Source organism: Galeopterus variegatus, unplaced genomic scaffold, assembly GCF_000696425.1.
Source record: "Galeopterus variegatus unplaced genomic scaffold, G_variegatus-3.0.2 Scaffold6598, whole genome shotgun sequence".
In the NCBI taxonomy this organism is placed as follows: Eukaryota; Metazoa; Chordata; class Mammalia; order Dermoptera; family Cynocephalidae; genus Galeopterus; species Galeopterus variegatus.
Window position 1 is genome coordinate 96,080 of NW_007732709.1, and position 21,332 is coordinate 117,411.

The 21,332-nt window shown below is 45.3% G+C and overlaps 1 protein-coding gene and 1 long non-coding RNA gene across 3 annotated transcripts in view; one reads left to right on the forward strand and one right to left on the reverse strand.

The window, feature by feature from the left end:
• Nucleotides 1-15,864, forward strand: part of LOC103606454 (SPARC-related modular calcium-binding protein 1-like) — a gene marked incomplete at its 5' end in the record, with an annotated part of 39,656 nt that extends 23,792 nt beyond the window's left edge. The window contains 4 exons of the mRNA XM_008591043.1: nt 358-405; nt 12,490-12,546; nt 15,261-15,341; nt 15,617-15,864. Coding sequence (XP_008589265.1) covers nt 358-405; nt 12,490-12,546; nt 15,261-15,341; nt 15,617-15,735 — 305 coding nt within the window. The remainder of the gene's footprint in view (nt 1-357; nt 406-12,489; nt 12,547-15,260; nt 15,342-15,616) is intronic.
• On the reverse strand, nt 3,398-4,668 carry LOC103606453. 2 transcript variants are annotated; one of them, XR_551892.1, is made up of 3 exons: nt 4,530-4,668; nt 3,848-4,305; nt 3,398-3,750 (listed from the first exon to the last, which is right to left on the reverse strand). It is a non-coding gene; the product is annotated as an uncharacterized LOC103606453 (long non-coding RNA). The 2 variants fall into 2 exon arrangements; XR_551891.1 differs by lacking the exon at nt 4,530-4,668 and having other exon boundaries at nt 3,848-4,517.
• Nucleotides 15,865-21,332: the final 5,468 nt, after the last annotated feature.

Genomic DNA, 21,332 nt, shown 5'->3' on the forward strand with positions numbered 1-21,332 from the left:
GTTGGTGAGAAGTGGGGTAGATGGGGGGGGATGGAAGCGAGGGGCAGATATTGGAATGTTCAACAAGGGAGTTATATGGATATGGACTTTAATAAAAATCTGGTCAAGACCATTGCCAGGGAACCTGGAAATCACAGTTCATCTCAACAGTGCTGGGTTATCAGTGACACTGATGTTAAACAAACCCTGTTCAGCATGTATGTATGTCCTAACTTTGTATATAATATCTCGAGATGTGTATACAGTACATATATACATGGCCACATGCTCATAACTCCACGCTTTGCCAACTCTTTGAAAGAAACCAACCGCAATGCTCTCTGAATGGCTATGTTTCTGTTTCCCCTCTCACCCAAGGTTCGGTCACCGACAAGCCCTTGAGCCAGGGTAACTCAGGAAGGAAAGGTGAGTGGAGTTTTATGCTTTATCTAAATGTTTGCTTCTAAAGCTGGTCCAAGCAGGAGTTCTCAGACAATATAAAAGAGGTGAAAGCTAAAAGTGCCCTGCGGAAGTCTTCTCCATTCTTATTCTGTGTTTCCTCCCAGAAGCACTGGAGGTAAGTAAGGCTTATATGGTGGTAGAGACCACGCCCAGAATTTCTGAGGGAGTGAGCAAATGTAGAGCCCAGGGCTGTCAGCCCTGGGAATCTTGGTTCCCTGGGGAGTTTAATCATCAATTACCAGTGTAGCCAGCGATAAACCAGAGATGATGGAGGTGGGGGTGCCCAAGTCAGCCCTTGGCTCTCTTGTTTTGTAAACCCATTTGAGAATTTTTCTTTCACCGATTCTCCTTAATAATCATTCCAGTATATCTGTATTCTTTGCACAAAGTCCAGGCTGGCTTTATGGGCAGGCAGCCTGTCCAGTTGTTATCCTGAAATTCTGAATAATTTTGTCTTTGTGTCTCTTGGGATGAGGAAGCATACCTATGAGCCAAGGAGATACATGTGACATGCATGTCTCCTGCTGAACCTTGTCATCCCATCAGCATATACCTTTTGTGATGTGTGCTACGTGGCTTCCACAGCATGCTTAAAATTTTAATTTTTCTTCACCTAGAACATTAAATAGCAAGTTAAAAAGCAACATGACAAGTCAAGAGAGAGAGAGAGACTATGGAAGAGAGGATAAAGCTTTATATTTTAGTGCATTTGGTGGCACTTTTTCCTGCTTTTTGAACAAAGGGCCCTGCCTTCTCATTTTATACTGGGCCCCACAAACTAGGTAGCTGCCATTTGTCTGAGTACTGTCTAGTGGACCAGCCAACATGAGCAAAAGTTACCTGGGATATGCTGACCATAATTTCCACTGTGGAAGACAGTTTGAGGCCTAAGAGTCACTGCTACTGGGCTCCAGGACAGCATACACACAGCTGGTAGTTGACTGGGAAGCAGGTGTCCGTTCCACTGCATGGACAGCCACTCCAGAACTTGCATCTCGGGCTGAGGTTGAGGCTTTCCACCTGCATCTAGGCCTTGGGAACGATGTGCTCATAAGAGTCTATGTGGAGAGTTGGGCCTGTCGAGGGTCAGTGTGAAGTTCACAGGCTTGTCCTACATGTACAGTTATAGGGAGACCAAGGCAAGGTCCTGGACCCTGTCCCAGGTGCTTATGCCAGGGGGATGGGAAGAAGAGGCGACATCACTTGCTCTGAATGCAGGAATCTGGAGAACGTGCTACCTCCAAATGCAGGTACTCCAAGAAGATGTGGAAATGCAACATGCAGATACCGCCACCCACTGGAAAACACGGACCAGTGGACAAGAGGGGCTGCCCCTCTTCCCTGGGCAGGAATGAGAAAGTAGGCAAAAAGAAGGAAGTGCTTTTGCAGGTTCTTCCCAGAGCAGGAAGAGACAGCCATGAGTGTTGGTGGTTCCCTTCCAGGCGGGGAGAGGGACATGAAAGTCCACCTCTGCAAAGACCTGAAATCATCAACACTGTGCATGGTATATGTCTATTGGGGTTGAAAAAGGGAGCTAGGGCGCTCCCTTCAGTTTTGCTTGTTGCAACTGAAATCTTCAGGAACATCACCTTTGTTCCTGGGCATGAGGTCGTGGTGGTAGGAAATAAAGAAGTGGCAATCATGCAAAACTGACCACCCAGATTTTCCCCACCAATGGGAGCTGAGTGTTTGATGCTGAATAAAGCACACACATCAGAAAGGCCATTCATGAGATTTTAGCTCTTAAACTGGACAGAGAAGTGCTTTCTAGGTTGACGTGTCTTTGCACCCAGTGGATAACAATGAGACAAACCTGCGATCATCCCAGGCTCTCACCGATCCAGCCCGAAGAGGGCAGGTGGGCTGGGACATCAGTTTACAATAGATAGCAGTGAGCCCTCTTTGTTCCTTTTTAGCTCTGGGGTCAGCTACCAGAGCTAAAAGAGGGCAGCGGAGCTGGTTCCTCCGGGAGTGATGCAGGGGGTTGAATCCAAAGCCTCTTCTCAGAGGAATAAGTTGCTCTCAGTTCTTAGCTCTTTGCTCCCCTGCCCTGGATAGGTTCCTTCCTCCCAAATGGTTCTGCAGAGACTTCCTTTTTGGTGCAAAGGTCAGGACAAGGCTGGGTGGGCGGGGGTGCTCACTCTTCCCTGGAGACTTGGATTCTGCCTAGTGGCCTCTCTTTCCCTCTACTTTGCAGGATCAAATTAGGTTCTGTATCCTTTCCTCTTTGTCTGACATGGGCAGTGCAGTGAAGAGCAGGTTCAGGCCACCTGTAGCAAGGGCCACCTGAAGCCACACCTGTCCAGGAAGCTGAGGTTTGAATAGGGACAGGGTGTGAGAGGGCATTCGTAATATCCTGTGTCAACCTGCCAAGGTTCCTCTTTCAGCTGCCACTTAAGAGTGGAATGTGCTCTGGAGGGCAGCAGGTGCGAAGACACAAAGGCCCCTTGTCTGAGCTCGTGCCACATGTGGGTTCTGCAAGAAGGCATCTTCTTAGAGTTGGAGCCTGCAGCCCTGAGGCCCACCACTAAGAGATGCAAGGCCTGGACCTGGTGTGGGGTGAGGGGTATGGTCAGAGGTCAGGGCTGTGAGTGGTGGGGGGTGGCAGGGCGAGGACCAGCCCCAGCCTTGTCTGTCCCTGCCCTCTTGCCTTTTGAATGTGCTCCACTGACAAGGCTGGGAGGGATCGGTTCTCTCTGCCCCGAGGGAATGAAAGGGCGTATTGTGCAGCCACAGAGAGTCTGATTGCCTGCAGGAGAGCGAAAGGAGGCTGGGGGAGGAGGCCCAGAGAGATAGCAGGAGGCAGGGAGGAGGGAGAGAGGCTGGGGAGTCCTGGGCGGCTGCGCTCCTGGGTCTGCAGGTGTGGGGCCCGAGGGAAGAAGTGGGGGGAGGGGGAGGGAGGGGGAGCGAGGCTCTGTTATCTTACCCAGATGCACGTGCTCCAGGAGGCAGGAGGGTCAGAACTTCAGACTATTTATTTAATCCCTTGGAATGTCCTTTCCTTGCTCTGTTCTTTGGGCCCCTTGTGTTTAACTGACTCCTTTATGGGCACATGTGTGGTAATTAACACGTGCAGTGTGGGCCCTGGGCCATGTGTGTTGGGTTTCAAATATCCATTGATCTGGGGCAGTCCCATCCTGGAGGCCTCCTCACCTTCTCCTCTGGTCCTAGCCCTTGAAGAGAGATGCAGGGGAGTGTGTTGGGGTGATGCACACGTGCGCTCGCTTTAGCAATGCTGCAGAGGAATATCTGAAGAGAGGAAGAGGAGCCCCTGTAGCTCTGAAAACCTGCTGCTAGAACACGGGCAGCCTGCAGAAGTGGAGACACAGAGATTAATTTTTGGTTTTCACTGAAGTGGTCTGAAGGGGAGCCTGGGAAGCAAAATATTTTGAGATCATCAGCTTACCTGAGCGCTTTACCTGGCTGTGCCAAGGCCTGTGGGTTTTCCCAAGGTGCCTCTTTTCGGGGTCTTGATGCTAATTACTGTGGGTAATTTGAAGAGCTTCCAGGATGACTGAACACAGAGTCGCGCTGGGCCTGGCCTTCATTGCCCATGAGGGAAATTCTCAGCCTCCGGTGGGGTGAAGGGGGAGGTATTTTTGTGGGGGTCCCTGAAGTCCAGGTGAGAGGGCTCAGAGCTTGTCAGGCTGATGAGAATATGTTTGTTTGCTTGCTGTTCCTGGCCTGTGTGAGCTCAGTTTCAGATGTTGCCCAGCAAGCTGGAGAAAGGCAGGGATATGGGCACGTGGGTAGACAGGACAGGACTTGGGGGTGCTTCTGACTCATCTCCAGCTTTGAGGGTTGTGCAGCTGCTAGAGTAAAGGCAGAGGAATTGTCTCAGGTCCCATTGCACCAGTTCTGTGCCTGTAGAAAGAAAGATGTGAGATTCAAATCTGCTTATTCTCAGAGTTCTTTGGAAAGGCATTGTAACTAGAATAGCTAGAACTATTTTTAAGAAGAAAAATAGAGAGGAATCATTTTATCTCATTTTAAGACATAAAGCTATAGTAGTCATCAAGACAGTGTGATACTGGCAGAATGATAGAGGCATATGTCAATGGAACAGAACAGATAACGCAGAAACAGACCCACACGAGCATGGCCAACTGATCTTTGACGAAGGTGCAAAGCAATTCAGTGGAGGTAGGGCAGTCCCTTCAACAAACGGTGGTGTAGCAATTGGACCTCCATACGCCTAACAAACAAACAAAACCAATAAATAAAACCCCAAACCTCAACCTAAACCTCACATCTTGTACAAAAATTAATTCAAAATACATCATATACTTAAATGTAAAATGTAAAGCTATTAAGACTTTTAGAAGAAAACATAGGAGAAAATCATCAGCAAAAACATGATCCCAAAATAAACACACACACACACACAATTTAAAAAATTAAAAACTCAGTGGCAACCACCGAGCTGCTGCAGGAAGCATCCGCGTTCTCCTGAGCTGGGGTGGTGGGGGGCCAAGGACCTCAGCCATGCCTCCCTGACATGTGCAACCACCCCAATGACAACCACCAAGCCACAGCAAGAAGAGCCCTGGGTTCCCGAGTTGGGGTGGTGGGGAGTGAGGGCTTTTGCCACACCCCCCCTGACATCTGCACCCAGCCTGGCAATGACCAAGGCATGGCTGGAAGCACCCCAGTCTCCCCTGGGGGAATGTGGGGGGTGCCACAGGCCTCAATCCCACCCTTCCTCCTCCATCCTCCTCCTTCCATCACATTTCCTTCCCCTTCCCCTCTCCCCCTCCCTCTCAACTGCTCTGCAACCACATCCTAGAATTAAAAAAATAATATTAATAAAATTACATTGTCTTTAAAAAAAGAAAATACTTGATTCTCTAAAAAAATAAAATAAAATAAAAAATTAAAAACTTGCTCTGCAAAAAATTCTGTTAAGATAATGAAAAAACTACAGATTGGGAGAAAATATTTACAAACCACATGTTTAACATAGGACTTGCATCTAGAATATGTAAAGAACTCTTAAAACCCGACAGTTAAAAAACAGTTCAATTAAAAAAATGGGCAAAATCCATGAATAGACATTTTACCAAAGAAGATATACAGAGAGCAAATGAGCACACAAAAAGAGGTTCAGCATCATTACCCACAGGAAATGCAAATTAAGACCATGGTAAGATATCGCCACACACCAATTAGAAAATAAAAAATAGTGAAAATACCAAATGCCGGTGAGGCCACAGAGAAACCGGATCTCCCATACATTGCTGGTGGGAATGTAGAATGGCTCAGCCACTCTGACAAATACTTTGGAAGTCTCTTTAAAAACTAAACATATACTTACTGTGTAATCCAGCAGTTGCAGTCCCGAGCAATTATTTCAGAGAAATGAAAATATAGAAACAGCGCAGCTGTCCTTCAGTGGGTGAAACAAACTGGTACATCCATACCATGGACAAATATTCAGCGATAAAAAAGGAACAAACTGTTGCTGACCTATGCGACAACAGCTTGAATGGATTGCAAGGGCATTATGCAAAGTGAAAAAGGCCAATTTCAAAAGGGCATATACTGCATGACCTCATTTATATAACATTCTAGAAATGACAAAATTGTAGAGATGGAGAACAGATCGGTGGTTGCCAGGTGTGCGGGAGGGGGTGGAGAAGGGCAGGTATGACTATAAAGGGCAGCACAGGGAGATGGTCGTGGTGATGGAATAGTTCTGTATTGACCATGCTGGTGGTTACATGAATCTACACATGGAGAAAATGACATAGAACTACACACACGCAAATGTGTGCATGTAAGACTGGTGGAATCTGAGTAAGGTCCATGGATTCTACCAATATCAATTTCCTGGTTTTGATTTTTGTACTATAGTTATGTTACCTATGTAATTATAGTTTACCTATGTAATTAGGTTAACTATAAAGATGTTACCATTGGGGGAAACAGGGTGACGATACGTGAGACCTCTCTGTATTATTTTTGCAACTTCCTGTGAATTTATAATCATTTCAAAATAAAAAGTTTAAAAAAATCGCACAGTCTTTTGCATGAATCCAGCGCTGAACCAATTCTGCTGTTGCTGGTTCTCCCTCCTCCTCCTCTTCAATCCCTGGTCTACCTTTTTCACCAGCCTCAGGTTTTTGCTCTTATTCAGGGAAATGCAGAGCTTAAGGATGTAGGGAACTGCTTGCAGAAAGACAGCTTTAAGCGTGTCTTCACTTCTTTTGGGCAGGAGCTTGCAGGCGGGTAAGCAGAATGTAAAACACTGACCTCTTGCTTTGGAAAGGACCTGCCCAGGTCACTCCTGCTCTCACAGGTCAGAATAGTGATCGTTCACAGTCCACTTCTGAGCTGTGGTGGTGGCAGGGTGTGCATCTCAGGAAATGCTGAGGTTAACTAACATCCCACCCTCCTCCTGGTATGATTCAGGCTAGGTTCTTTAGGGAGTTTTGCAAACAGGTGCAGTGGATTCCTTATGATGCCCAGAATAAGTCATCCTGACTTCCACACTGGGCCCCTGAGTCACATGCTGTAGGCCATGGTGGCTCTGGCACAAATATAGTCCCTTCAAAAGCAGTAATCTTCCAGCACTTCTACCAGGCTGAAGTTTATCTCCTTGTGTTTTAAAAAGATAGGGAATGGCAGCCTAAAAGAAAATAAGGGAGGATCACCAGTGATGGACATGGTTTGGGAAGAGTGCAAGAATTGAAGGGGACTTGGGATTGTTGAGAGACCTTCCAAATCTCAGGATGGGGTGGTTTTTTCTTTTTTCCCCATTCTCCAAGGCTCCTCAGTGTCAGAAGCCCCAAGAGATGCCATTAATACAGATTCCTACTCTGGCTGCTTTGACACATTTGCTTTTGAAGGACCTGGAAGAGAAAGCTCTTTGTATGTGGTCAGAATAAACTCATTGTACACCTAAACAATTAACTCCTCAATGGACTTGCCAGCCCCTTGAAAGGACTGGCCCTGCTTCCTTGGACCTCTTGGGCTCTATTCAGTCCCTTAAGCACACCAATGTTTTTGGGGTTTTGTTTTGTTTTGTTTGTTATTCTGAAAAGTCTTTCCCTGAGAATAGTCAGAGCGGATCAGCATTGTCCTCAGCCTGGCATTTATCTCCCCTCGCCAGCGAATGTCAATCAGGAATCAAAAAGCCAAACAGAGCAGGCTTTGAACGGTGTCATCGGGGGTCGAAGTGACTTCCAGCTGTCTATGAGTGGGCCAGGCCTTCGCTCAGGGCAAGGAATTGTGCTGTCACACAGACCCACTGTCTGTATGGGCTCACAGAGCCCATTCGGGGGCTGCAGCTTCCCAGGGCTGCACCTGCAAGGAGCAGGCATGGTTGGGGGTTGCAAGTCTTGGATGGCCAAACGCCATGGCTCTGGGTCTGGGCAGTTTCCAAAGCTGCTCACTGCCTCTGTGGCCTTCAGCAAATCTCTTGCATTGAGATTCAATTCTCTTTTATCTGCCTGTGACTTCCTCCACCCTGGCTGGTGGAGAGAATAGACAAGGAAAGCCACCTGCCAGAAACAGTGTTGCAAAATGTAATACACTCTTCTCACTGGTGATGTTGATATTGTCCTTGAGAAGTTCTCTAAGGTTTGCCTTATTTATTTGTTTTAATGTTTCTACATTTACTTTTCTCCCTCCCTGTAAGAAAAATGATAGTCTTTGAAGGGGCTTTTTTTCTGTTCTCTAGCTTCTTTCCCTTAGTCTGGAAGAGTATTATGGTATTAAAGAGAAAGAAAGTCTTAGTATTTGTTTTTGTTTTTTTTTCCTTTTTGTCTTTTTTCGTGTCTGGCAACGGATCGCAACCCTCAGTGTTGCGCCCGTACCAGACCAGGACCGGCAACGGGATCGCAACCCTCGGTGTTGCACCCGCACCTCGCTCAGCCAGTGAGCGGGAACCGGTCTGTATGTGGGATCCGAACCCTCGGCGGGAGCGCCGCCATGCTCCCAAGCGGCGCACTGTAGCAGTGCACCACCGGGCTGGCCCAAAAGTCTTAGTATTTGACATCCAAAAGAATCACCAAGAATAAGCATCAGGCATAAAATCATCACATACATTTATGTAAATTGAGATTCAGATCTAACTTTCTATAAAATTTATGGAAGAGTCTTCCCCCAAATTATGGATTGCTCAAATAATCTCGCTGCTGCTGCCTGATAATTTATCTGTGATGACTGTGGCACTCGGCCCCTTTTGTTTTAACAGCTTTATTGAAGTATAATTTACATATTATAAAATTCACTCCTTGTAAATGTACAATCCAATGAATTTAGTAAATTTATAGAGTTGTACAACCATCACCAGAGAACATTTCATCACCCCAAGAAGAAACCTGGAGCCCATTTACAGTTATACCCCACTCCCAGCCTCAGCCCTAGATAACTGCAGATCTGATCTCTATTACTATAGATTCACCTCTACTAGACATTTCATACAATGGAATCAGACAATATGTAGTATTTGCATCTGGCTGCTTTCATTTAGCATGTTTTTGAGGTTCTTCATCTATATTTTCACAGGTGTTAGTTATCCATTTCTTTTAATTGCTGAATTGTATCCCATTATACAGATATATCACAATTTATCCATTCACCAGTTGACATATATTTGGATTGTTTCCATTTTGAGGCTGTTGTGAATAATGCAATGAATATTTGTGTACATGTCTGTGTGAACATGTTTTCATTTCTCTTGGATAGATCCCTAGGAGTGGAATTTTTGGGTTGAATGGCTAATTTTATGTTTAGCTTTTTAAAGAAACTGCCAAACTCTTTTCCAAAGTGGCTGCCCAATTGTACATTCACACCAACAATGAACAAAGATTCCAGTTTCTCCATGTCCTTGTCAACACTTGGTATTGTCTAGCTTTCTTGTTTTAGCCATTCTAGTGGATGTTTAGTGGTACCTCATTATGGTTTTAATTTGTACTTTCCTAATGGCTAATGATGTTGAGCATCTTCTCGTGTATTTATTAGCCATTTGTGTATCTTCTTTGCTGAAATGTCGATTAAAATATTTTGCCCACTTTAAAATAAGGTTGTTTGTCATTTTATTGAGTTATATAGTTTACCTTATTTTTAATTTAAAAACTTTGGTAGGATTTTAATTTTGTAAATACAATTCTAAAAGTATGTAGTTTAATAAGATGTTTGGCACCCATGGAATTATATACCCCCTTTAATAGGCCTTTAACATTTTTTAAAACCTACACAGTGTCCCAAGGCTTGGTAGGCAGGTATCCTTCATTTTTAGAAAAGGATGTTGCTGTCCAGAGAAGTAAAGGGAGGGGTTCAGGTTGCCCAAATTGTTGGATGTAAATCAGGGGTTGGAGTGTGACCACACTTGAGACTGGGAGGCCAGGGGCACATGTAGACATTTTACTCTCCTTCCCACCCCACTCTCCCCACCTCTGCCCCAGGACCCAGTGTGGGGCCTGGTGTCCCTCCAAGATGTGCCCAGAAGCAGAACTGATGTGGAACTTGGCCCCAGGCCTTGGACCTGTGTTTGGTAGAAAGGCATGCTTATTTGCTGGGTAGGAAGCCAGGTGCCCAGGTGCCCGGAGATGATGGTTAGAGGGTCCTGTTGGCTTTGGCTTGGCTTCCCAGCCTTTGGGCATGTTGGATTTCACAGGTGGCTCCTGGCAGCAGGGCACCTTGTCTTTTCTCACTTCATAAAGATTTCTGTCTAGGGCCTCCCTTGTGGCAGAGCAGCTGTATCTTTTCACCCTTGGTGACCCTCCCTGCAGGAAGATTCACTCCCTGCATGTGGCTTCATGCTCCGTGGGCTTCTGTGCCTGTGTCTGGGCAATCTGTAGAAGTCCTCGATCTGCACAAGTGCAAAACATCCCGGGAGACTGGAAGTCCTCATCGCTGTCCTTGAGCATGGACCTCCTTTGCCAATGGCTGGACCAGAAGGGCAGTTCCAGACCATCCTCTGGATGATGGGAGAAGTAAAGAGAATGTTTTCAGTTATCCTGCTTTAGAGAGAGGTACAACTCTTGTAATATGGGAGGATTTTAATGTCTATGATGAATATTAAAATATTGTGTGAGCCATTCTGCGCGTGGGTTCTCTCTGTTGTGCCTTGGAATGTCTGACTCCTTGCTTTCCCTTTGTTAGTCTGTAAGGCTCGTCAAGTGAAGCCACCCTGGGTGGAGGGCCTGGGCACACTGTGCTGGCCGTTTAGACTGTGAACTATGCATCCGGCAGGAGCAACCAGCTGTGCATTGCAGCTGCCAAAGTCTTCACTCAGTGCTTGTTGAATTCAATGGAAAGAGGTGTTAATAGAGTCAAGGGAAGTGATGCTATTAAGAAAAATGACATTGTGTGGCTCTGTTCTGTGTTTATTCTCCCTCAATGACTTCCAGATCAAACTCACACAGTTTGGCATCAAAAGATGCCTGTTTTGGACTCCAGTTTAAGGCAAATAAGATATCCAGCATAGTCACTCCTCTCTCTCTCTGCCACATCTCATTCGTTGGGATCATTGTCAGACAGTTCGGGATCGCATTGGCCCCTGTGAAAGTTGGGTCTTGGTGTCAGCACATAGAATAATAGCAGGGACAGATGTCACATGACTGTCAGGTTCCTGGCCTCAGCCTCCAGCAAGGGATAGGGTCTCTGTAGTTCTCAAATCTCAGGATCCCAAGGGTGATCCCAATGTTGATGCAGGAAAGAGATCAGGACCCTGTGTTCTCTCTCCCTCCCCTGATAAGATGCAGGGAAGTCGGCCAAAAATACTGGGAACTCCAAATGGTGGAGGGTTGTTATTATTGAAGATCTGACTGGCGTCACAGAGACTGTCTGAGAACTTGCGTTCTCCATAAATAGTTAATGCTCAGAGAATATAGTGTCCCATTCTACAAGACCTCTGGGTGGTCTTGGGAAGAGAGGGAGGGCCTAATGATTAAACTGTCTGAGACAACAGTGCTCTCCTTTCCTCCCTCACTGAGGGAAGAAGCAGAGAAATCTCCAAGCTATTCTCAACAGAGACAAAGATACCTGCTCCCAGCCTTCACTAAGGGGGTGAAATTGTTTTCTGGGGGAAGTGGGGATGTAAAAAACCTAGTCTTTTTACATATAAATCATAAATATATATATAGCACATGAATAGACATACAGTTTATCTATGTTATTAAAATTTCATTAGGGAGGTGGTTAGGAAAAAACTGCCTAAAAATGCTCCTTAGATGGGCAATGATGGAAAAAGGTTGAGAAATACTGCTCTAAGCTAAGGACTTTGGGGAAACCTTGATGAACATAATTCAGAGTCCTGGAAGATAAATAAAGTCTGCACTAGCTTCCGGCCTGCAGAGGTTCTTGGTCTGCAGAGAGAGCTGCCAGTACCACTAGAATGATAAGTATCAGGACTTTGTCCCTGGGAGCTCCCTGCTCCCATCATCTATGTTAGAAATCTCAAAGCAAGTCTAGGGTGATTTCTGCAGTTTCCCATGTCTTCTCCCATGCTGTTTGCCTCCACCTCTTACTGGGAATCGGGGTGCATGCTGTTTCACGGTTTAAAATGTTCTAAGGATTCCTGATTCTCTTCAGTTCAGTGTGCTGGAGGAAGAATGGTCCTTCCTATTTTCTTTCTTTTTTTAGGTGAGGATCGAGAAACAGCTAGGAGGTTGAAAGAGACTGGCACCCACGTCTCTTGTTTTTCTTAAGCTCTTTAATCAGCAGCACTAGGAAAAGATTCCTTTCCCAAGAGGGCAGGAAAGGAACTGGGGATACCAGATTCCATGCGATTGGGGTGCCGACATTATCCTAGCATGAGTGGCCAAAACTCAGGGCTGCTGGGGAGGTACCCCTGGGGGGAGGAACGAGGGCTGGCACAGTCATATTGGTATTGACGGCTGGAAAACCTTAGCTGCTTTTCCTGTTGGTTTCTCTCTTTGGTTCTCTTTTCCTTCTTGTTCTTTTCCTTTTCTTCGGTCTCTTCACTGGGACTTGGCCGGGCCATGTGCAAACCCCAACCATTCAACAGTGCTGGAGAGTAGATAGTATTTACCTCAATAATGGTAGTCTCTTTTCGATTCTTTTTAACCCTCAATTCAGATGACGGGTCTAAGCCAACACCCACGATGGAGACTCAGCCAGTGTTCGATGGAGATGGTAAGCTCTTGCATTACTTCCGACTCATTCGCCCACCCATTTTCAGGATTGGCAAAGGTCTTAACTTTGGATGTTTGATTAAGCTTTATTATTATTATTTACTTTTTTTATTTTAATGTTTCTCACTTTAAGCTGTTTTTTTTAAGTATTAAAATTTCCACTTTATTTAAAGTTGGAAAAATATAGAAATAGGTAAAACAAGAGTCCTGCTCTCAATGTATTTCATGAGAAAGGCAAAAACATACTTTGCCAGAAGAGCATGACTTGCTGCATAAGAACTCTCCTGATAGGCCAAGCCCGTGGCGCACTCGGGAGAGTGCGGCGCTGGGAGCGCAGCAGTGCTCCCGCCGCGGGTTCGGATCCTATATAGGGATGACCGGTGCGCTCACTGGCTGAGCGCAGTGTGGCCGGTCTCAAAAAGGACAAAAAAAAAAAAAAGAAAGTACTATTCTTATAAAAGTCAAGGGTACAGAATAGCTTTGAAGAACCCATACCATAAAATATTTATTGCATTCTACTTCTATTTCACTTTTAGAATTTAATAGGCTGTAAGACACTCTACAGAATAAGCCACCTGGTGCCCAACCAGATATAATAAAACAGGCAGAAGCAGAGAGGTAATAACTAGTCCATTTTCTTCTAAACCAGTGGCTAATAAGCTGTTTTGTCTACTACCCCAAGGAAATATTGCATTTTACATTTAAACTAGTACACACATACATATCCTCCCAGTTGGCTGTAGATGGTCTAATGTGTGTACACTGTTAACGCACCCACATTTATTAGCCACTGAAGTGAGGTTTTTTTTCTCTTTTTATACCTTCCATGGGTCCCATTTTTTTGTTTGTTTTTTCAATTTTATTTCTATTTATTTTTGTGGGGTGCAGTGTGTTGTTTCAATAGATGGGTCATTTTCACCTTTTAAAAAAATGCAAATCCTCCAAGGAAGTGGTCCACTCTCTACTTCTGGAGAGGCCCCCTGTTCTCTCCAGGCTTCCTGCCTGTCTCCTGATGTCCAACAATGATGCAGCCTGGGCAGACCCTTTGAGCTGCCAACACCAAAGACTCATGGCTGAGCAAGACAGTCAGGCTGGCAGTGTCCCTCCAGCAGATCAGGCAGCACTCACAGTGCCTGCTCTGTGCCTAGCATTGCGTGAGGCCCTCTGGGGATGAAAAGGTTACACAGACGGGACCTTTTGCTTTCCAGACAGCAGCAACTATCAGAAAACTTTATGGGTCAAATTGTATGGTCTCGATTTTTATTGTAATGGACATTTAGGGAAGAAAGAGATCACATGGTCTGGGAAAAGCTGTGAAGAGATAGCACTTGAACTGGGTCTTGAAAGTGGAAGGGAGGAATCGGCATTCCCGGCATGAATGAGGAGGGGATGTGGTAGAGACGGAATACAATAAAGAAATAGCAGGAAAGAGATTGGTTAGTGGGGCTGGCTTGGCTAGGTTATAGGGATTTTGAGAGTTGAGTCAAGACATTTGGGAGAGGAGGAATTCTAGGTCAAGAGAATTAGTGTGGCTGGTGGCATGATAGAGGCTGGAAGACCCTGGAGGTATGGGGGGTGGACAGAGAAGCATGGGGTGCAGAGGGCTGTCCTCAGTTCACGATGGAGCTGCTCAGGGTCTGTTTTCTTCAGTGTACTTTACTGAGGACTCCAGATTCCCATGAAGAGGAGCAGGAAGTTTGGCAGAGTGAGGTGTCTAGAAAGTCTGACAACGAGGTTTGGTTTTCAGTGCAACATGTGGCAAACTTGTAGCAGCTCTCAGCTGAGTGTATCCAAGCCTGGATCATGAGACTGGACAGGGCAACAGAGGAATAAAAAGAAACTATGCCACTGGTTGGTACTGTGGCTAGGGATGTCCCTAGCACAGGCTCAGCCCTGCGGAGAAAGATTGAAATGCGAGACATCCTTTGCAACTGGTTCATTTAGTGGAACGTATGTACTTGTACGTTCATACCTAAAAGTTCAAGTGTTTCCATGACCCACAGAGGTCCTGGATCATTGGAATGTTTGGGACCCATGGGGATCAGGTGGGGAATGGAGACCATGTCATCTTGAGAGACCTTCCCAACACCCTCACTGAAGATCTTTTCACTCCACAGTATGTTTAGGGTCATCTGGGATTCCCACAGCACCCACCTACACAGTAACCCAAGTCTTGGAGAGCCTGGGGGCATCTTGGAGCTCTCTGGATTGAGTGATTCAGCCTCTGTTCAGGAGAAACCATTAGGAAGGGGATAGAAGCACATATTAGACCCATTATTTTCTTTCCCATGTAGAGCAGAGTCTCAGCAAGTTTTTTCTAAAATGGTCTCTGTGGTTTGCTTGGCATTTGTTTGTTGATTTATCCCCTTTAAATCTTCTCCTAAGGAAGCAGCCGAGAGGGACTTGGCTTGGTCCATGTTCCTCACCTCCTGGGATAATATTTTCATTCCTGGATGGAGTGGCTCAGTGCCTCTGGGCTGACCACTCTGCCTCCCAGCACAGGATGCCCTGCTTGACTCTTATGAGCCGGTGGGGAGAGGAGCTTCCATTGTGAGGGAGGGAGAGGACTTTGGGACAAGGTGAATATGGGATGAGGGAGACAGCTGAAGGTCAATGCCTCAGGCTTTTTAAAAAAAGGTATTAAAAAGTTTGGGGTTACACTCCAAGTCACATGCTTTCTTTGCCCAGACTTTTTCTCTCATTTTTTTTCCCCAGAGATCACAGCTCCCACTCTATGGATTAAGCACTTGGTAATCAAGGACTCCAAACTGAATAATACGAACGTGAGGAATTCAGGTAAATGATTCTGCATGTACGCAGTCCATCCCTGGCTGCCCCGGGGTTGCTACATGTCTACCTACTGTGTGGGTTTGGGTGAGTCATCTAATCTGCCTGATCTTCAATTTCTACAGCTATAAAATAAGGAGATTGGATGAGTTAATCCCTTCCAGCTTTAACTTTCTTCAATTATCATTTCAGGGATTATTTTTCATGAGTAGTTGATCCTTTTAGCTAAAACATTTTTGACCATCTCTTTTAGTATTTTGATTGACTTTCTATATGCCTTGCAGAAGAACTTGAAAGAAGAATGGCTGGGCATAAAGAAGTTGGACTTCAAGTGTCGAGAGACATGGTTCTGTGTGTTTTGAAGACTGTAAATAGCTGCTTACCGTCATATCTTCTAGTCTGATCTTTTGGGGGTCTTTGAGTGGTCAGGTTTTGGCACTTGTAGAAAGGTGGTAATTTTTGAAGACTGATAATATTTGTAGGATTTATTTGTAGAGTTTATTTGCCATCAATAAAGACCAAATTCAATAAAGTTCATTTAGCATCAGTAAAGACTAGATGTCATCAACAGGAATAAACCAAATCTGTATCTCTGTCAAGGAGGACCATCTTTCTTTCAGCCCAAGACTTCATTGTGAGAGATACCACCCTGCATAATTTATGCCTGGTTGTTGAATTTAGCCACATCATCTTTTCCTTATAAGTGGCAAGGACCATGAACAAAAGATACATACATGCCTTTGAACCGGCAGGCACCGTTTTAAATGACCATTAATGACCTTTAGGTTGATCTGTGTGCCAGCTCTGTCCTACAGGGGGCAGCGTGGGGCTAGAGTGCAAGGAATGATTTAGACCAAGAGATGACCATGGCTTGGACTGGTCAGTACCTCTCCATGTGTCTGTTCACTGTTTGATGAAAGCTGGAGGTATGGGGTGGGGGGGTGGACAGAGACCATGTGAACCTCCTTGGGCCAGAGTCTTTGACAGAATGGTATAGTGGTTAAAGCACAGGCTTTGGTATCAACAAAACCTGGGTTCACATTCTGGCTCCAGCACTTAGTGAGTGACCCCAGTCAAGTCAAATAATCCCCCTGGACCTCAGTTCTCATCTGTAAAACAGGATCATGATCTCTTCCTCCAAGGACTGTAGTTCACAGTTAACTAAGTTAATGTCTTTTTGGTACTTAACTGATGCCTGGCTGAGTGATCAGTAGTAAATGTATGATAAATATTGTAAGTACATATATTTATTATTATCATCATTAGTGGTAGGAATAATGAGAATATTAATAATAGTGCTTATCGTGAGAATTCTTCAATCAGGGAAGAATTTATGATTTGTCACCCTAAGCAAAGACATCTATTAGACAGGCTTCCTCTTAGGACCTTCCTTTACTCTCCCCTCGCTGTTAGGCAAATGTGATAAAACAAAGAGAAGTGGTTTTGGTTCCTGTAGTACCCAATGTTAGAAGTAACATTTGCAAATGGTGTCCCTAGTCCCCGAAACCCTGGACAGTCTGCAAGGCTCCAATGAGAGGGTTAATTCTTATTGTGACCAAGTGGTAGGTATGAGGGTGAGCGCTCTGAATTCTACAGCTCCTTTTGCCTGAAACACTCTCTTGGCATTTAGCAGTTGCTTCCATGAATTCCTTTCTCATCTACCGTGTGTAATTGCTCTACCTAGGTTATAAACCCTGTGAGCGCGAGGGCTTTATGGCCTATCTGTTACATCTGTTATGAAATCTCAATATGTGCTTGATTGCTTTGGGGAAGGATGGAGGAGAAAGACCATCGTTGTCATTACCGGTAAAATTAGAATAGCACATTGTAGTAGCTAGTCTGTGTCAGGTCTTGTGGAGCTTTACATTTATCATCTCATTTGAACTTTGCCACAACCCTGTAACTATTGTCATTGTCCCCATTTTACAGATGAAGAGTCAGAGGCCAAGAGAGGGGAAATAACTTGTCCTGGGTCACAGCTAGTAAGTGGTTTGACTAGAGAAAACTAGTTATCCTTGGGAAAAGAATGCCTCCCTTCTTGGGCTGTATTCTCTGAACATAGTAAAGTGGTGATGTCAAGTCAGATGATAATCTTTGCTTCCACTCAAGTTCTTCTGCTTTCCATTCCTACTTTCATTATATAGTTTCCAATTGGTTGAGTATAAGGCCATGTTGAGAAATGATTTCCAGGCAGGTACAACCACCTTCCTTTTGCTGGAGTGACCCAGCCACCTTTATTTCTCCCTGGTTGGCCCCAGCTGTGTCTGTAAGGTTAATGTTTAGGACAGGAAAGTTGGTGGAGAATTAATGGCTCTCTGGGAGAAACTGAAACCAGGGATAATTGTTAGGGATTGATAACCTAGGAATCTACTGATAAACTGGGACTTTCTCCATCATGATCATCTGGTAATACTGACTGAGCACCTATCAATCTTTTTGATGTAATTATATGCAAAAGACATGCTGCCACAAAGGCATATAGCAGGGGTTGGCAAACAGCCACCTGCCTGTCTTTGCAAATAAAGTTTTATTGGAACACAGCCACACCCATTTATTTGTGTATTGTCTGTGGTTATGTTTGTCTACAAGAGTAGAGTTGAATAGTTGTGGCAGAGCCCGTATGGCCTACAAAGCCTAAAATATTTGCCATCTTATCCTTTACGGAAATAGTTTGGTGGCCCCTGGCATACATGGTGGATATAGAAGCATTTGAATGGGAGTGTGTGTATAGGGATGTCTTACTCAAGCTTTTTGGCCACTCTCATGGACCAAGCAGAAGAAGGGGCTGTTTCCTGATGTTCCCAGGTGAGCCTGCCTCAGCAAAGGATTCCTGAGTCAGCTCACAAAGCTTTTCACCATCTCACATGAGCATTTTGCAAGCTTTAACATCCTGTTCTGGTGAATGCTCTCACAGATGGGTTGTCAAAGAAGCATCCTGTGGTTTGGCTTTTGTAGGCAGGGGGTGAATCTTTTGCATTTAGTAGAGATAAACCATGTATCTTACTGCATTTTCTGCTGCTATGAAAAAATACCACACACTGGGTAATTCAGAAAGAAGAGAAGTTTATTAGACTCATGGTTCTGGAGGCTGGGAAGTCCGAGATGGAGGGGCTGCATCTGGTGAGGGCCTTCTTGCTCTGTCATACCATGGCAGAAGGGCAAGTGAGCATTTTAGACAGAGGAAATTAGGACAAACTCATCCTTTTATCAGGAGCCTACTCCCACAATAGCTAACCCACTCCCGAACAGCATTAATCAATCCACCTCTTAATGCTATCACAAATGGCAATTGAATTTCAACATGAGTTTTGGAGGGGACATTCAAACCACAGCACTATGTAATGGCAAAATCATGGGCTTTGGTCTCAGACAGATCTGAAAGCCTGGCTTCTGATGCTAGCTTCCCACTGAGAGGCATGGTGAGTTTGGGAAAGTTAGTTAACTTCCTTCCCGAAGTCTGGATTTCTTTAGATGTAAAACAAAGTTATTAGTGCTTTTCAGGGTTTTTGTGCACATTTAACAACACATATATAACACCTGGAGCATAGTAGGTGCACCATAAATGATTTAAAAAGGCAACAAAACAGCAGCTACTCTTGATGGAATATCTTTATGTATGGTGCTAGCTACTTTTCACATGTTATTATGTTTGGTTTAATGAGAAGTCAGATATACTTTAGTGATAGCGCATGTCTGGGCAGCTGCTTGGTGAGGACTGAGGCCTTTAGGTCTCAGTCACATGAGACAGTTTCCATGAGCATTTGATGAAAGATTCTGGGTTCAGGTGGGCCACAGCCCACACCATAGGAAAGTTGTAGTAGGACTGTGCAAAGCTGGTCAGGGTGAGAGCTCTTCTTCCCAGCTGTCTCTCAGTGGCAAAGAGACTATCCCAGTTTCTTTTACACCCCAAACATCCTTTTTTCACACTCAGACCCTGTGACGCCAGGTTCGTTTTCTGGCCTGGGGACTGTTGATGTTGGAAGGGTTCCACTGGGCAGCTGAGGTTTTGCAATAACACGACACATATGCCTGCAAACTTAACCAGTCTCCTCTCCTCCTGGAAGTTTTGGTCTTTGTTTTTAAGGCTGTATCGTGTGTTCACTGTGGTCAGTGTTGCCTTTTGAGTACTGGGCATATTCAGCTAGACAGACTTGCTTCTGGTTTTCTCTTTCTCACCTCCATTGCACCTCCATCATGCCAGGAATTCTTTTTGCAGTCAGAAAGATGATGTACCTGGCCAGCTAACTCCTTAGCACTCAAGAGCAACGTCTTCTCATAGATGGGTGTTGGCCAGAGCCTCTGGTCTGCTTTTATAAGGAAATATGAACTCTTGCTGGGTTTTTCATATCAGGGGTTGACTACCAAGGAATTTCTTAATATACCTAGTCTTTAAAATATTTTCTTAACCATCTGCATTTTATAAAAGAGGGTGAAAAGATTAAATAAAGACAAGAATTCGGCTTTATCTAATTTTCCATTCCATTTCCCACTGCTTCTAATTTGACTATATGCAGACAGTTTCCTACAGCTGTGATTTATGCCTTTTTGTTTCTGTAAGACAAAATTCTGTGCTTTCTCACTGGAAAAGTGCAGTCTCTCAGGAAATATGGTCGTGTGAGCCTTAACTCCTCTCTTTGTGCGCATGGTAATGCTCCCAAGGCCCACGGACCATTTCCCTCCATCCCAGGGGGGCTAAGTTGACTCTTGTAACCTCTAGTGCAGTGATTTGATTTTCCCATCTTCTTCCACATCTTGTTCTTTCCTTTATCCCTGCCTTTTCTAGTTAATGTCTTTCATGATCTGATTAGGTTCTTCAAGAAGGCCCTAGAACCTGGCCCTGTGAATTAAATGCAAAAGGACCATGTCTTTCTGCCCTTGTCTTTGACCAGCGGAGCTCCCTTCTGTGCATCAATGAAGAGAGCAGCTCAGGGGAGCTCTGCTCCCCAGAGATGGAGCCACCAGTGGGGACACAAGGTGGAAATGCATTTTTTACAAGTTTTGCCGTAAAAATGAGCCGTCCCCCAGTCTCCTCATACATGAATCTCCATTTGCCCAAGTTACCATGCACGTCACAGGTAAACTGTCCACAGCATCCCGCCCTTACCTGCCAGCATCAGAGCGTTGCTCACCTAGGCCTGCTACAGGCCCCTTGGCCACATTTGGCTTCTCCTCCCTCACCCAGGAAGTTCCTGCCGGGATGGCTGCTATGATTAGGACTTGAGGTCATTGAGGCAACTGCACCTCCTGGCTGGATCCCCCATTCCCAAGCCAGCACCGTTGGCCCGCCTGGAAACCGCAGGCTGATGTAATAACCTGAGGCCTGGAAAAATAAACAGCTCACAGGGAAACCAGCGGTAGCCCTTGTAAGCAAATACCCCACAGCCACCTGGAACCTCGCACATGACGTGGTTGGAAGGAAGAATGAGTAATCCACTAACGTTAGCAGACGAGGCCCGGTCTGGGCTTGTGTGCGTTTAAAATACCTCTATAAAAACAAACCCTGGATGTTTATTTCTGTGACTGGCCTTCTGGGTGTCTGCCCATCTGTCTTATGCAGGTGCCTCGGTCCATCACAGCCAGTAGAATTGAGCTGGGGATGGGTGGTCATCCATCCCTATGGCTTTCCCCATGACAACAGAGGCCTTGTTCCTTCTCAAGTTTTCCTTTTGTGGAGAGGAGCGATAAACACATTTGGAGGCCCCAGAGAGCCGAGCCCCATGGTCCGGTCCGTTTTTACCTTGATTTAAAATGACCTTTCCTGGTTGCCTCACTCCTTGCCCCACATTCTCTGCTTGGAACACAAAGGCGTGGGGGTAGGGTGGGAGGTGTGTCCTGCATGCTGCAGCCTTGGGGACTTGCTCCACCAGCAAAAGTTTTGTTTCTGGAGGTGAGTTTGTATGCTTTTTGGTGTTTGATAGCAAAATCCCAGGTCCTCATATTTTCCTTCTGGCCTCTGCAGCTCCACAACTGAAATCAAAGATCCTTCCCAGGTATTATAAT